This window comes from Oncorhynchus masou, chromosome 29 (assembly GCF_036934945.1).
Source record: "Oncorhynchus masou masou isolate Uvic2021 chromosome 29, UVic_Omas_1.1, whole genome shotgun sequence".
Classification (NCBI taxonomy): domain Eukaryota; kingdom Metazoa; phylum Chordata; class Actinopteri; order Salmoniformes; family Salmonidae; genus Oncorhynchus; species Oncorhynchus masou.
The window spans coordinates 77118733-77136335 of NC_088240.1; the positions used below are offsets into that span (position 1 = coordinate 77118733).

The window sequence follows — 17603 nt, forward strand, 5'->3', positions numbered from 1 at the left end:
GTCTGTTCTTGTACTGATATATGTAACTCTGGTTCTTTGACTGGCCAGACAGTTTCTGTCAGGCACTAGAATTGTCATAGGGTAACACAATGGGTACAAATAAAACTATTTGTTTTGAAGATTGAAAACAGTCTTGTAATCAACTCAATTCAAATCAAATTGTATTTGTCACATGTGCCGAAAACAACCTTACAGTGAAATGCTTACTTACAAGCCCTTAATCAACAATAAAGTGTTTACTAAAATAAACTGAAGTAAAACATGTATAAATAAAACAAATACACATTTAAATAAAATAAAAATAAGAAAATTAAAATTAAATAAAAATTAAAGAGCAACAATTAAATAACAGTAGAGAGGCTATATACAGAGGGTACCGGTACAGAGTCAATGTGTGGGGGCACAGGTTAGTTGAGATAATTGAGGTAGTATGTACATGTAATTAGAGGTAAATGCAAGTAGCCCGGATATCCATTTGATTAGCTGTTCAGCAGTCTTATGGCTTGGGGGTAGAAGCTGTTAAGAAGCCCTTTGGACCTAGACATGGCACTCCGGTACCGCTTGCCTTGCTGTAGCAGAGAAAACAGTCTATGTCTAGGGTGGCTGGAGTCTTAGTCCATTTTTAGGTCCTTCCTCTGACACCGCCTGGCATAGAGGTCCTGGATGGCAGGAAGCTTAGCCCCAGTGATGTACTGGGCCGTGCGCACTATCCACTGTAATGCCTTGCGGACTGAGGTCGAGAAGTTGCCATACCAGGCGGTGATGCAACCAGTCAGGATGGTGTTGATGGTGCAGCTGTAGAAATATTTGACGATCTGAGGACCCATGCCAAATATTTTCTGTCTCCTGAGGGGGAATAGGCGGTATTGTGCCCTCTTCACGACTGTCTTGGTGTGTTTGGATTATGATAGTTTGTGGATGATGTGGACACCAAGGAACTTGAAGCTCTCAACCTGCTCCACCTGCTCTGTAAGCAACCTGCTCTGTAAGCAAAAAACTAATCAAAATCTATTTTAGATTTTCGATTCTTCAAAGTAGCCACCCTTTGCCTTGATGACAGCTTTGCACACTCTTGACATTTTTTCAACCAGCTTCACCTGGAATGCTTTTCCAACAGTCTTGAAGGAGTTCCCATATTTTCCGAGCACTTGTTGGTTGCTTTTCCTTCACTATGCAGTCCTACTCATCCCAAACCATCTCAATTGGGTTGAGGTCGGGTGATTGTGGAGGCCAGGTCATCTGATGCAGCACTCCATCACTCTCCTTCTTGGTCAAATAGCCCTTACACAGCCTGGAGGTGTGTTGGGTCATTGTCCAACTAAGCGCAAACCAGATGGGATGGTGTATCACTGCAGAAATCTGTGGTAGCCATGCTAGTTAAGTGTGCCTTGAATTCTAAATAAATCACTGACAGTGTCACCAGCAAAGCACCCCCACACCATCACACCTCCTCCTCCATACTTCACGCTTGGAACCACACATGTGGAGATCATTTGTTAACCTACTCTGATTATCACAAAGACACAGCGGTTGGAATTTAAAATCTAAAATTTGGAGTCATCAGACCCAAGGACAGATTTCCACCGGTCTAATGTCCATTGCTCATGTTTCTTGGCCCAAAGCAAGTTTCTTCTTCTTATTGGTGTCCTTTAGTAGTGGTTTCTTTGCAGGAATTCGACAATGAAGGCCTGATTCATGCAGTCTATTCTGAAGAATTGATGTTGAGATGTGTCTGTTACTTGAACTCTGTGAAGCATTTATTTGGGCTGCAATCTGAGGTGCAGTTAACTCTAATGAATTCATCCTCTGCAGCAGAGGTAACTCTGGGTCTTCCTTTCCTGTGGCGGTCCTCATGAGAGCCAGTTTCAGGTCTTAAAGTAATGATGGACTGTCGTTTCTCTTTGCTTATTTGAGCTGTTCTTACCATGATATGGACTTTTACCAAACAGGGCTATCTTCTGTATACCACCCCTACCTTGTCACAACACAACTGATTGGCTCAAACGCATTAAGAAGGAAAGAAATTCCACAAATTAACTTTTACCAAGGCACACCTGTTAATTGAAATTCATTCCAGGTGACTGATTATGATTATAGTACAAATAGAACAAATAAAATAGTACAAAATAGTACAATATTATTTTTTTTACTGAATGAATAAGTGTGTCCAAACTTTTGACTGGTACTGTAGGTGTAGGAGGCATAACTTAAAGGCCTTGTCCTGGAAAATATTTCAAATCAAAGACCAACTGACACAGAATGACTGCATACGGAGGTAACCTGGGCTAACACTAAAAACACAGACGCCGGGGCCATTAGAATAAAATGCTCTAAGGGTTTCATTACCCAAGTTACACTGATAAGAGTGTTATGTTCTGTGATAGTGCTAATCAGGCATATTGTATTTCCCTAGGAAGGACACTCTGGCCTTGTGACATTACAATACCCAGTCATCTAAAACAAGCTGAAACCTGAATGAATAGGCCTACGACAAGTGAAGTAAGATATGTAAAGATGGTAAAACAGGGTACCCTTCAAAATAATAATCCCCATGAGATTATGTAAATCTTTATAGATTTGTGTAAAACAGATGTTGTGTAAATCACCAAGTTTGGACTGTCTCCAGAGGTACGGGCTGGAGGACACTCACCAGCCTGTCCTCCAGCCCGTACCTCAAGAGACAGTCCAAACACACTCACCAGCCTGTCCTCCAGCCCGTACCTCAGGAGACAGTCCAATCACACTCACCAGCCTGTCCTCCAGCCCGTACCTCAGGAGACAGTCCAAACACACTCACCAGCCTGTCCTCCAGCCCGTACCTCAGGAGACAGTCCAATCACACTCACCCGCCTGTCCTCCAGCCCGTACCTCAGGAGACAGTCCAAACACACTCACCAGCCTGTCCTCCAGCCCGTACCTCAGGAGACAGTCCAAACACACTCACCCGCCTGTCCTCCAGCCCGTACCTCAGGAGACAGTCCAAACACACTCACCAGCCTGTCCTCCAGCCCGTACCTCAGGAGACAGTCCAAACACACTCACCAGCCTGTCCTCCAGCCCGTACCTCAGGAGACAGTCCAAACACACTCACCAGCCTGTCCTCCAGCCCGTACCTCAGGAGACAGTCCAAACACACTCACCAGCCTGTCCTCCAGCCCGTACCTCAGGAGACAGTCCAAACACACTCACCAGCCTGTCCTCCAGCCCGTACCTCAGGAGACAGTCCAAACACACTCACCAGCCTGTCCTCCAGCCCGTACCTCAGAGACAGTCCAAACACACTCACCAGCCTGTCCTCCAGCCCGTACCTCAAGAGACAGTCCAAACACACTCACCAGCCTGTCCTCCAGCCCGTACCTCAGAGACAGTCCAAACACACTCACCAGCCTGTCCTCCAGCCCGTACCTCAGGAGACAGTCCAAACACACTCACCAGCCTGTCCTCCAGCCCGTACCTCAAGAGACAGTCCAAACACACTCACCAGCCTGTCCTCCAGCCCGTACCTCAGGAGACAGTCCAAACACACTCACCAGCCTGTCCTCCAGCCCGTACCTCAGGAGACAGTCCAAACACACTCACCAGCCTGTCCTCCAGCCCGTACCTCAGGAGACAGTCCAAACACACTCACCAGCCTGTCCTCCAGCCCGTACCTCAGGAGACAGTCCAGACCAGCCTGTCCAGCCCGTACCTCAGGAGACAGTCCAAACACACTCACCAGCCTGTCCTCCAGCCCGTACCTCAGGAGACAGTCCAAACACACTCACCAGCCTGTCCTCCAGCCCGTACCTCAGGAGACAGTCCAAACACACTCACCAGCCTGTCCTCCAGCCCGTACCTCAGGAGACAGTCCAAACACACTCACCAGCCTGTCCTCCAGCCCGTACCTCAGAGACAGTCCAAACACACTCACCAGCCTGTCCTCCAGCCCGTACCTCAAGAGACAGTCCAAACACACTCACCAGCCTGTCCTCCAGCCCGTACCTCAAGAGACAGTCCAAACACACTCACCAGCCTGTCCTCCAGCCCGTACCTCACGAGACAGTCCAAACACACTCACCAGCCTGTCCTCCAGCCCGTACCTCAGGAGACAGTCCAAACACACTCACCAGCCTGTCCTCCAGCCCGTACCTCAAGAGACAGTCCAAACACACTCACCAGCCTGTCCTCCAGCCCGTACCTCAGGAGACAGTCCAAACACACTCACCAGCCTGTCCTCCAGCCCGTACCTCAGGAGACAGTCCAAACACACTCACCAGCCTGTCCTCCAGCCCGTACCTCAGGAGACAGTCCAAACACACTCACCAGCCTGTCCTCCAGCCCGTACCTCAGGAGACAGTCCAAACACACTCACCAGCCTGTCCTCCAGCCCGTACCTCAGGAGACAGTCCAAACACACTCACCAGCCTGTCCTCCAGCCCGTACCTCAGGAGACAGTCCAATCACACTCACCAGCCTGTCCTCCAGCCCGTACCTCAGGAGACAGTCCAAACACACTCACCAGCCTGTCCTCCAGCCCGTACCTCAGGAGACAGTCCAAACACACTCACCAGCCTGTCCTCCAGCCCGTACATCAGGAGACAGTCCAAACACACTCACCAGCCTGTCCTCCAGCCCGTACCTCAGGAGACAGTCCAAACACACTCACCAGCCTGTCCTCCAGCCCGTACCTCAGGAGACAGTCCAAACACACTCACCAGCCTTTCCTCCAGCCCGTACCTCAGGAGACAGTCCAAACACACTCACCAGCCTGTCCTCCAGCCCGTACCTCAGGAGACAGTCCAAACACACTCACCAGCCTGTCCTCCAGCCCGTACCTCAAGAGACAGTCCAAACACACTCACCAGCCTGTCCTCCAGCCCGTACCTCAGGAGACAGTCCAAACACACTCACCAGCCTGTCCTCCAGCCCGTACCTCAGGAGACAGTCCAAACACACTCACCAGCCTGTCCTCCAGCCCGTACCTCAGGAGACAGTCCAAACACACTCACCAGCCTGTCCTCCAGCCCGTACCTCAGGAGACAGTCCAAACACACTCACCAGCCTGTCCTCCAGCCCGTACCTCAGGAGACAGTCCAAACACACTCACCCGCCTGTCCTCCAGCCCGTACCTCAGGAGACAGTCCAAACACACTCACCCGCCTGTCCTCCAGCCCGTACCTCAGGAGACAGTCCAAACACACTCACCAGCCTGTCCTCCAGCCCGTACCTCAGGAGACAGTCCAAACACACTCACCCGCCTGTCTTCCAGCCCGTACCTCAGGAGACAGTCCAAACACACTCACCAGCCTGTCCTCCAGCCCGTACCTCAGGAGACAGTCCAAACACACTCACCAGCCTGTCCTCCAGCCCGTACCTCAGGAGACAGTCCAAACACACTCACCAGCCTGTCCTCCAGCCCGTACCTCAGGAGACAGTCCAAACACACTCACCAGCCTGTCCTCCAGCCCGTACCTCAGGAGACAGTCCAAACACACTCACCAGCCTGTCCTCCAGCCCGTACCTCAGGAGACAGTCCAAACACACTCACCAGCCTGTCCTCCAGCCCGTACCTCAGGAGACAGTCCAAACACACTCACCAGCCTGTCCTCCAGCCCGTACCTCAGGAGACAGTCCAAACACACTCACCAGCCTGTCCTCCAGCCCGTACCTCAGGAGACAGTCCAAACACACTCACCAGCCTGTCCTCCAGCCCGTACATCAGGAGACAGTCCAAACACACTCACCAGCCTGTCCTCCAGCCCGTACCTCAGGAGACAGTCCAAACACACTCACCAGCCTGTCCTCCAGCCCGTACCTCAGGAGACAGTCCAAACACACTCACCAGCCTGTCCTCCAGCCCGTACCTCAGGAGACAGTCCAAACACACTCACCAGCCTGTCCTCCAGCCCGTACCTCAGGAGACAGTCCAATCACACTCACCAGCCTGTCCTCCAGCCCGTACCTCAGGAGACAGTCCAAACACACTCACCAGCCTGTCCTCCAGCCCGTACATCAGGAGACAGTCCAAACACACTCACCAGCCTGTCCTCCAGCCCGTACCTCAGGAGACAGTCCAAACACACTCACCAGCCTGTCCTCCAGCCCGTACCTCAGGAGACAGTCCAAACACACTCACCAGCCTGTCCTCCAGCCCGTACCTCAGGAGACAGTCCAAACACACTCACCCGCCTTCCCGTGAAATGCTTACTTACAAGCCCTTAACCAACAATGCAGTTTTAAGAGAAAAAAAAAGAGTTAAGAAAATATTTACTAAATAAACTAAAGTAAAAAATAAAGAGCAACAATAAAATAACAGTAACAAGGCTATATACAGGGGTACCGGTATCGAGTCAATGTGCGGGGGTATAGGTTAGTCGAGGTATTGAGGTAATATGTACATGTAGGTTGGGGTGAAATGACTCATATATAATAAACAGCAAGTAGCATGGTTGAGTGTGTGTGTACCATACATTTTACATTTACATTTAAGTCATTTAGCAGACGCTCTTATCCAGAGCGACTTACTGTACTATACTAAAAAGCCTTTAAAGCTTGTTGACAAGCACAACATGTCTTACACAAACCAGATATCAACATGTGCATTTATGTCAATCTGTGCCTGCCTGCTGTGTGTGTGCATGTGTGTGTGTGTGTGCGTGTGTGTGCATGTGTGTGTGTTTGTCACATGACCGGGAAAAGTGATTTCTGATATATAATGAAGTCCTTCTGTTTCTCATCCTATTATCTGTCCATCTGATTCTCTGTCTCTCTATTCCTCATTTCATCTTTCTGCAAGTGCAGGATTTTCACCCACAGTGGCCAATCCATCATTCATTCTGATCTTAACTCCAACACTCCACCGACTAACACTTCTTTCCCAGTATAATACCGTTTTGCTATTTCCTTTGGCAATACATCCCTCCATTTTACTGTGATGTCTTACGAGAGTCTTGAACCTCCCTATTTGTAACATTTCTCATTTCCCATCAGTGCTGTTAGTCAATATACACTAGAAATACAAAAGTATGTAGACACCCCTTCAAATTAGTATATTTGGCTATTTCAGCCACAATCGTTGCTGACAGGTGTATAAAATCGAGCACACCGCCATGCAATCTCCATAGACCAACATTGTCAGTAGAATGGCCTTACTGAAGAGCTCAGTGACATTCAACGTGGCACCGTCATAAGATGCCCTGTTTCCAACAAGTCAGCTTGTCAAATTTCTACCCTACTAGAGCTGTCAACTGTCAGTGCTGTTATTGTGAAGTGGAAACGTCTAGGAACAACAAGGGCTCAGCCGCGAAGTAGTAGGCCACACAAGCTTACAGAACGGGACCGCTGAGTGCTGAAGCTCCTAGCATGTAAAAATGGTCTGTCCTCGATTGCCATACTCACTACCGAATTCCAAACTGCCTCTGGAAGCAACGTCAGCACAATAACTGATCGTCGGGAGCTTCATGAAATGGGTTTCCATGGCGGAGCAGGCACACACGTCTAAGATCACCATGCACAATGCCAAGTGTCGGCTGGAGTGGTGTAAAGCTCGCCGTCATTGGACTCTGGAGCAGTGGAAACGCGTTCTCTGGAGTGATGAATCATGCTTCACCATCTGCCAGTCCAACAGATTAATCTGGGTTTGGCGCATGCCAGAAGAACGCTACCTGCCCGAATACATAGTGCAAACTGTAAAGTTCGGTGGAGGACGAATAATGGTCTGGGGCTGTTTTTCATGGTTCGAGCTAAGCCCCTTAGTTCCAGAGAAGGGAAATCTTAACACTACAGCATACAATGACATTCTAGATGATTCTGTGCTTTGAACTTTATGGTAACAGTTTGTGGAAGGCCCTTTCCTGTTTCAGCATTTCACATCAACGGTTGGTAGGAAAGTCTCATTGCCTAACAGCCACAAAGAAGAGGAAGACAACCAACAGTGTGCAACCTGTTACAAAAGAAGCCATGTTGTAGATAGACAACCATATGAAGACACATCTGGTAACAATAAGCATCCAATCCATCTGTATTGTAGAGGGGTTTAAGAGTGTGATCATGACAAGGTTAGCAGTGTTGTTAGGGGCTCTTTATGTAAGTGATAGAGAGTAAGGAAAGCCTTGTGTTGCTAAGTCAATGTATGGAGATCTGAGGTCACCGGGTTTGTCATGGGGGGGGGGGGGGGGGGTCTGATGGCCAATCTAGGCCTCTAGGGCTTATAACTCTATCCCTCTGTCACACTATTACTATTGCTATTGCTCACTCTATCATGTGACTCTTTCTACACCTTTCTCTCACCTCACACATCATTTGCTATACCCACCTCCCTTACTACATATCACTCTCTCTTCCCTCATTCTGTCTGTCTCTCCTAGTCCTACATGCAGGTACAGGCCAGAGAATAAAACAGACCCGCTCAAGTTCAGACACGCCACCTGTATCTGTAGCATCCGCCAATCCCCTTTCTCCTTCTCTATCCCCCCTCTCTCTCCTCTCCCACCCCAGCCCCTGTTCTTCTACATGCCAGAGAGGAAAAGCAGTGTTCACCCGTCTCCTTGTAAATACCATTCTCTGACTGACTCATTAAAGGTAGGGAGACAAAGACAGGGAGGGAAAAAACATTGCTCTACTCTTCCTCAGGAAACAGTGCTGGTGGATGAGGATTGTTTATGAAATAGTCACCAGAGATAAATGAATGTATAATGTACAAAGGAGAAGAGTAGTAGTATAAATACTGCCGCACAACTGGTGTGATGGTCGAGTAACTAATGTGGTTCAAATCGAGATGTATTTCAATTGCATTATTATGTTGTGGAAGGAAACGTTAAAAACTGTAATTGCAACAACAACAAAAATAAGCAACAATAAATGAATCAAATCATATGATGTAATCAGTAACTCTGTGAGAAGACCAGTACTCGACTTGGGCAGTAGCTCACCAAAGCTGAGTACCAGCACCTCAAAATTACTACTGCTTAAGTTCCTGCACCTTCTATAGAATATTAGCTCAAAGGTATTGTGGAGTTCCTGCATCTAAATCTAAATAGTACCATCACCCAAAATGAGTACCAGCACCTATTTCAGTCCAAGTCAAGCACTGGAGAATACTAGATGTGAGAAGATGTGAGAAAAGAGAACATGACAGACCTAATGTGTTGCTTACCTTCCCATCTTCCATATTCTCCATCTTGAATTATGTTTCACTGTCTGACTTCCTCAGGAATGATCAAATAACTCCAAGTTCAATACTTTGTTTGAGTTTCTCCTTCCAAAACTAGGCTCTCATTTGCAAGGCTAACAATGTAGGCAGTCCAAACAGCAGTTTGCAGAGGAACCACCTGCAGAGAAAAAATACAAATAGAAGCATTTTAATACATTAGAAGTGATGAACTAAAACACCTGACGCACATCAAGACTAGCAGCTGCACAGACAGCAGAGTATATTCTACCTGTGGATGCACAAATTCAACCTCTATTGTACAGTAGACTATCTGGCTTGAGCAGCAAAAGATATGATGATAAAACCCTCCCTCTTCTCCTTCCTTTCTCCCTCATCTCACTATCAGTTTCAACTCTAATTTTCAAACGAGAAAGAAATCAACGTTTCCCTAGATTGATATTGACATGATGATGTATTTTAGAAAGTGATACATTACATTTCATCCTATTCCATTCTATACACCACTAATTCTGACAGAGCGTCCTCCTGTTGACTACTACTGACTAAAGTCTACAAATAAATCCGTCTATAAACACATCCCTTCTCATGCTAAATGAACAAATACAAATGTTGGCTAACTTCACAATAGTAAAATGATATAGGCTATTTTACCGTAATTCCTGTTTGGTGCCAAATAGGTTATCGTATCTCCCTTTAGTGTCGAACTGAACTGTATGCTTAGAAGAATGTTCAGCACTTGCTCCCCTCCCTCTCTCGTCACCGACTTATATACGATAGTGGCACAAGTCTGTCCGCACGTTCCCTAGCTTTGCCGACATCCTACGTGCCCTGGTCATCTCGGGTCATGCTTGCTCCTACACGTAAAAGCGCACGCAGTTTTTTACCAAATCATAGCGCTCGTGGGGCATTTAAGCCCTGAACAGCGCCTGACAGGCAATATGATCCTGTCTGAGAGAACATTCGAGGAGAGTAGGCTGTTTGGGAGTTGTGCCACTGCTCATTCTCTCAAAATGTCGGCGCCTGTAGAAGACACGTTTTCGAGTTGAACAGGATGATTATGAGATGGAGTTACATCGGGATGCCACTGGGCCGCTAGCAAAGCCAGGAGGAGAAAAACATTGGGACAGGGACACGGAAAGATGGATTTCGAAAGAGGGAATGGAGGAGGAAAAAGAGAAAGAAGAGGTCGAAGAGAATGAGGAAAGCAGAGGCTGAATTGGAATTTGCTGAAGATGGTGTGTAGAAGAAGTCTGGGATCAAGTACAAACAGAGTGCGCTGTCCACCAGACCGAGTTCAGGAGGTCAAATGCTGGCCTTGCTGCTGCTCCAGTTTCAACTGTTCTGCCTGCGGCTATGGAACCCTGACCTGTTCACCGGACGTGCTACCTGTTCCAGATATGCTGTTTTCAACTGTCTGGAGACAGCAGGAGCGGTAGAGATACTCTGAATGATCGGCTATGAAAAGCCAACTGACATTTACTCCTGAGGTGCTCCCTCGACAACCACTGTGATTATTATTATTTGACCCTGCTGGTCATCTATGAACATTTGAGCATCTTCTGTTATAATCTCCACCCGGCACAGCCAGAAGAGGACTGGCCACCCCTCAGAGCCTGGTTCCTCTCTAGGTTTCTTCCTAAGTTCTGGCCTTTCTAGGAAGTTTTTCCTTGCCACCGTGCTTCTCCACCTACATTGCTTGCTGTTTGAGGTTTTAGGCTGGGTTTCTGTACAGCACTTTGTGACATCAGCTGATGTAAGAAGGGCTTTATAAATACATTTGATTTGAAATGGAAGTGAATGAGGGAGATTTAAGTGAGGTGGAAGGTGTGGTGAGGATCTCGGAACCGGAGCCTTGCATTGATGGACATGGTTATGATCAAGCTGAGTTTTGCCCAGTTTTTCTTGCACTGGTGCTGCAGATGGATATATCCTACAATACAGGACTATTAAAGGCCCAGCGCACAAATTTTGTGGACCAAAAAAAAGTTACATGCCTGTGAGTAGTAGATCTTTGCCAGCACAGAGGAATAGGCCAATGAGTGATATATGCTTCAGTAAGGTTGGCTTCTTAGTGTTCATAGCAATGGTTATCAACTGTACCTCAGAAATTGAATGTCAATGACAGAAAATAGATGTTGTGTTGGCAGCTGCAGTACTTGGGTGTATGTGATTTGACTTCTGAAGAGTTAGAGAGTGTGTTGAGAGATGGTGTCCTGTCCTCCTAGACCGTTGGCATGGTGCAGGAGCAGATAGGGGAAAAGTAGTGGAATTGGGTAGTCAGAAGGGCGTATTATTATAAAAATGTTGGTATATATCTTTGGGGTATCACAAAGTATAATGAATTTATACTATAGTCCAGTTGGGAGCGTTAATGCAACATATTAGATGCCTACAGCCGTTAAACCCCCCCGAAGAAGATGAAGAAGAAGACATGCAGCACTGTCTCACAGGCTGCATGTCGCCCCCAAGACCAGAACCAATTGCATGCAGGGAACAATGAGTCATCAAAGCCACATTCAAACAGAGCCAGAAAGCTGAAGCCTAGTGGAAGAAATGTAATATAGCTAGCATCTTTCAAAATGAAGGCAACTTTATAATGATATATCAGACTGGTTTGTTATAGATTAGCAATTTTTTTTTATTTGTTAGCTAGCTTGCTAGTAGGGCTGCTTAGCAAGCTCACTTAGCTAGGTAGTATTTTTAGCTAGCTAGTTATCTATGCTGGTTGTTAGCTTGTACAACTGATATGTGTATAATTATAAGGGACACATCGTGTTTTGTGGATAATCTAAAAATGTACAGTGCTCCATTCCTGACAGGCTGATCAGATTAGCTTTCAGCCTCAGAGCTTGATCAGATTCAATAGCAGCCTCAGAGGCTGATAAGTCAGGATGCCGTCTTGTAGGCTGTTTCATGAGCAATTCTACTTGCAGGCATATTAGTGGTCAAGGTGCCTTATAGGCTGATACATATGATCCAGTGGGTGAGCTCTACTCCTACCAGGCTGATCAGATTCAATAGCAACCCCAGAGACTCAGTCAGGATGCTGCCTTTAAATTGGTTTCATGAGCACATTTTGTCTACAGTATCAATATGAATCGGGTTAAGAATGCTACCTGGCCTTAATTGTAGTCATTCTTCAATCAATGATTGGGTGCACTACTTTGTTTCACAAATGTTTTTGTCTTATAGATGTGTGATGTGTGACAGTGACATGACAGGAACAAAGACAAATCAGTTGTTCCACAGTCTGCAGTGTTACTTTTCTGGTTCCATGTGCTAATGAAAGTATTTGACAGCCTCCTTTCAAAAATCAGTGCCACAATGATTCATTGACATATTTCCATATGAACATGCTTGCCGGGCTGATTGGTTTACATAGAACTACAGTGATTGCAAGTTGGAAGCAATTGGAACAGTCATTTAGTCCTAAGAAAGGTAGGAATAACAAGAAAATGTAAGAAGGGTCTAAAAAAGCAGAAAAGTTATTTTCTCTCTCAGGCAGTACATCATTGGCCAATAAGACAAGATGGAGGAAATCTTAGGGATTGATCTGCAAGGAACGCTGTGATAAGAGGAATGGTGTCTCTGAAGCATTGCAGTACAGTAAGTTACGCATCTGATATTGTGTAACATAATATTGTTTCAACTTAATGGTGCACTCCATAGTCCCAATGGAAACATAAAAGGTAGCCCTGCCACATAATGCTGAAGAATGACGTAGGAGAAATGTTTACTCTCTCAAATTCATAGTCATAGTACCCTCTCATGACCATGCTGAACTCGCGAGCTTCCGCTCTGGAGATTTCAGGATGGTCTCACAATGATATAGCCCCCACCCCCATATTTCAGTTTTAAAGCAAGTTTGCTGCACGTCTACAGATTTTACCATGGGGCAGAGAGAAAGGTTTTGAAATTTTATAACTAATTTCCTGCAATTCTACTCATTTTGCTATGGGGCAGAGAGGAACATTTGCAGTTTTACAGCAAATTTCCTGCAATTCTATACAAATGTACAATAGGATGGAGAGAAATGTATTGCAGTTTTTTTATTTGGTATCTGAGTGAGACTAACAAAATCAATGGAGGCCCCCCAGCTGGTAATTCAACCATGTTAACAAGTTTAGATAGCTGGCCGCTAAACTACAGTCGTGACCAAAAGTTTTGAGAATGACACAAATATTAATTTTCACAAAGTCTGCTGCCTCAGTTTGGATGATGGCAATTTGCATATACTCCAGAATGTTATGAAGAGCGATCAGATGAATTGCAATTAATTGCAAAGTCCCTCTTTGCCATGCAAATTAACTGAATCCCAAAAAACATTTCCACTGCATTTCAGCCCTGCCACAAAAGGACCAGCTGTCATCATGTCAGTGATTCTCTCGTTAACACAGGTGTGAGTGTTGGCGAGGACAAGGCTGGAATTCACTCTGTCATGCTGATTAAGTTAGAATAACAGACTGGAAGCATCAAAAGGAGAGTGGTGCTTTGAATCATTGTTCTTCCTCTGTCAACCATGGTTACCTGTAAAACACGTGCCGTCATCATTGCTTTGCACAAAAAGGGCTTCACAGGCAAGGATATTGCTGCCAGTAAGATTGCACCTAAATCAACCATTTATCGGATCATCAAGAACGTCAAGGAGAGCGGTTCAATTGTTGTGAAGAAGGCATATGCAGCAGTTTGGGCTGCCTTGCTCATTGCAAACTAATTTGAAAGAATTTTATGTAATTATGACATAACATTGAAGGTTGTGCAATGTAACAGCTAATATTTAGACTTATGGATGCCACCCGTTAGGTAAAATATGGAATGGTTCCGTATTTCACTGAAAGAATAAACGTTTTATTTTCGAAATGATAGTTTCCAGATTTGACCATATTAATGACCTAACGCTCGTATTTCTGTGTGTTATTATATTATAATTAAGTCTATGGTTTGATAGAGCAGTCTGACTGAGCGGTGGTAGGCAGCAGCAGGCTCGTAAGCATTAATTCAAACAGCACTTTACTGCGTTTGCTAGCAGCTCTTCGCAATGCTTCAAGCATTGAGCTGTTTATGACTTCAAGCCTATTGACTCCAGAGATTAGGCTGGCAATACTAAAGTACCTATTAGAACATCCAATAGTTGAAGGTATATGAAATACAAATGGTATTGAGAGAAATAGTCCTATAATAACTAGAACCTAAATTTATTACCTGGGAATATTTAAGACTCATGTTAAAAGGAACCACCAGCTTTCATATGTTCTCATGTTCTGAGCAAGGAACTTAAACGTTAGCTTTTTTTACATGGCACATATTGCACTTTTACTTTCTTCTCCAACACTTTGTTTTTGAATTATTTAAACCAAATTAAACCAACATGTTTCATTATTTATTTGAGACTAAATAGATTTTATTGATGTATTATATTAAGTTAAAATAAGTGTTCATTGTTCATTCAGTATTGTTGTAATTACAAATATATATATATATATATATACAGTGCCTTGCGAAAGTATTCGGCCCCCTTGAACTTTGCGACCTTTTGCCACATTTCAGGCTTCAAACATAAAGATATAAAACTGTATTTTTTGTGAAGAATCAACAACAAGTGGGACACAATCATGAAGTGGAACGACATTTATTGGATATTTCAAACTTTTTTAACAAATCAAAAACTGAAAAATTGTCCACAATCGCCAACACTTACATGTGATTTCTTGCCAGCTGCCCATCATTAACAAGTGTTGACACCTGAGTACCCATACCCAAACTAGTTTTTCTTTTCCACAGTTCAGTGCATTGCTCTTCACATTATGCATGCCTAGCGAATCCATTAGTATCAATAGCATGCTTCCAGTTAGAATACCCAGATTTGGAGAAGGTCTTGTCTGCATTAACATTTGATCCAACACAGAACTTTCGACATGGGAATTCTTTTTTTTTTTGCATCTGCAGTAACCAAGTATTCCAGACACTCTCTTCCTATGAACCAGTTGCTATTAAACAAATGTTTTTGGACAGAAAACCTACAGCTAGGATAGGATTCTAGGCTAACCTGGGCTGGCTCCTCTGTTCCAAGATCGTCAGGAACAGTCGGAGGTGGAATGGGCTGCAGAGCCATTTTCCTGGCGGAGCTTGTGAAAGAGGGGAAAGGCTCTGCACGCGGAGCTAGCTGGAACTCGGCAGCATCATCACTGCTGGGCTTGGTGGCGGCCTCTGTGGCGGCCTCTGTGGTTTGATGCTGCTGCTGCTCATTGCTCTTCTTCGGCTTTGTTTGGATACTTTGGCGGAGCCAATGTTTGATATCCATTGTGGCAGTGGGAGATTAGCTGGTTTGAGCTGGCTAAATAGGCTAAGGCTAATAACACTTTTTACAGATAGCTAAGAAGCGAACTAAATGATGTATTGGTGTAAGGAGTGAGGCAGAGTTGAGTGAAGCAGCTTCCCACCCTTATAAATCAAAATAAAATATTACAGGAGGAGGCGCATCACGTTTTTTACTTAGCCTACCACAGATGAGAAGCTGTTTTTGCCGGTATGGTCTTGGCGGCATACAGCCAGGGAGATGTAGCTGCCGGTTTGGTGCTGTTCAGGGCTTAAATGCCAGACGATCCATCAGCTCTGAGTCGATGTGATTTGTAAATACTGTAATGTGTGGACCAGTGGCGCAACAATATTTTTGTTTTTTTGCGATTGACTGAATCTGTGGGACGACGTGCTCGGGAATGCGTGCGGATCGCGAGATTGAGAACAAACAGCCCCGGTGAATGGAAGCTTTGTGCTGCCCACCGCAAGTCCGAGAACAAAAGACTATGGCCACTGAGTTCGGACACAAAAGCACGGTCATGCAGAAATCATGAGACCGACACAGTGGGTGGTAAAGCAACAGTAAGAATGGCCTGCTCATTTTAATCTCGATCAACACTTTCTAATCTTCATTGCCCACCAATTCCCTGGCTGGAACCTGACAAACTCTCCTGCCTAGACTACTGCATAATAATTAGTTTACTAAATATTGCTGTTCTTACCAATTCTGCTTTCTTTTATGTAACATATTACTTTTTCTATCCCTCACAAATGGCCAAAAAAATGTATTTATTATGCTTAGCCAACACACTACCTCTCTAAATTCAGAACTCCTCCTGCAGAACAAAGAGGGAGAAGAACAGAGAGAAAGAGAGAAAACTCCAAGAGGACAGGACATACTGGCGTGGTAGTGACAGGTGTGCTGACCTGGAAGATGGATGGATGTCTGTTGGTACAGAACAGAGGCAGGCTGCGTACAGAGAGGGCCTGACCAGGGCTTGTTGGAACTGGCCGGTGGTGCATTGTGGAAGAGGGTAGGGTGAGGGTATGAAGTGAAGAATGTTCTTAATTAGAACAAACGAGGCCTGGACTCTGCCAGAGAGTTGAGGAACACAGTGAATGAAAGGACTAGATAGACACTGACTGTTCTCTCTGCTAGTAATGGACCTGTCAACATACTGCTGCAGTTACTCTGTGTGTGTGTGTGTGTGTGTGTGTGTGTGTGTGTGTGTGTGTGTGTGTGTGTGTGTGTGTGTGTGTGTCACTTCGGAAGAACTTAATGCAGTGTGCTGCTGTTTCATCTTGTGTATGCACTTCTGAAAAACACTTAACCAGAATGACTCACGGTCAGTGCATTCAAATATATTAAGTAAGGTAAAACAACCACATATCACAGTCATTGCGAGTAGACTCCTCTTCAAAATAGCCGTTATCAGCAGAATCAGTGCCAGAAAGATAAGACAAATTCAGGTATGAGTGCAAGAAATATACGGTTGGTGAAGAGTTCTGTTTTTAAAACTTGGGGAGGGATACTGCTGTTCTGTCTTTCAATTCAAGGGCTTTATTGGCATGGGAAACGTGTTAACATTGCCAAAGCAAGTAAGGTAGATAATATATAAACTCTGTCTGCAGTTGTGAGTCTTGAGCAAACTTCCTTTTCTGAAACAGGAAACTGTGAAATGAGAACAGGAACCAGTCACCAAGTGCAGCAGAAAGATTCTCAGAAGTGTGATCATGCAGTGAGAGCCGACCACTATGATTTCCATTTGCATCCTCCATCCTGCACGAAACCCGAGAGGTCATTCCTATGAAGCCCTGCCCATTCTCCTAGAGGTCATGCCTATGAAACCCTGCCCATCTCCTAGAGGTCATGCCTATGAAACCCTACCCGTTCTCCTCAAGGTCATGCCTATGAAGCCCTGCCCGTTCTCCTCGAGGTCATGACTATGAAGCCCTGCCCGTTCTCCAAGACGTCACTGCCTATAAAACCCTGCCCGTTCTCCAAGACGTCACTGCCTATGAAGCCCTGCCCGTTCTCCAAGACGTCACTGCCTATGAAACCCTGCCCGTTCTCCAAGACGTCACTGCCTATGAAACCCTGCCCGTTCTCCAAGACGTCACTGCCTATGAAGCCCTGCCCGTTCTCCAAGACGTC

The 17603-nt window shown here is 45.6% G+C and overlaps 1 protein-coding gene across 1 annotated transcript in view; it reads right to left on the reverse strand.

The window, feature by feature from the left end:
- Window positions 1–10008, reverse strand: part of LOC135520620 (solute carrier family 2, facilitated glucose transporter member 3-like) — a 29364-nt gene extending 19356 nt beyond the window's left edge. The window contains exons 1-2 of the mRNA XM_064946304.1: window positions 9803–10008; window positions 9134–9308 (exon numbers count right to left, since the gene is read on the reverse strand). Coding sequence (XP_064802376.1) covers window positions 9134–9157 — 24 coding nt within the window. The 5' untranslated portion in view covers window positions 9158–9308; window positions 9803–10008. The remainder of the gene's footprint in view (window positions 1–9133; window positions 9309–9802) is intronic.
- Between the last annotated feature and the right edge of the window lie 7595 nt (window positions 10009–17603).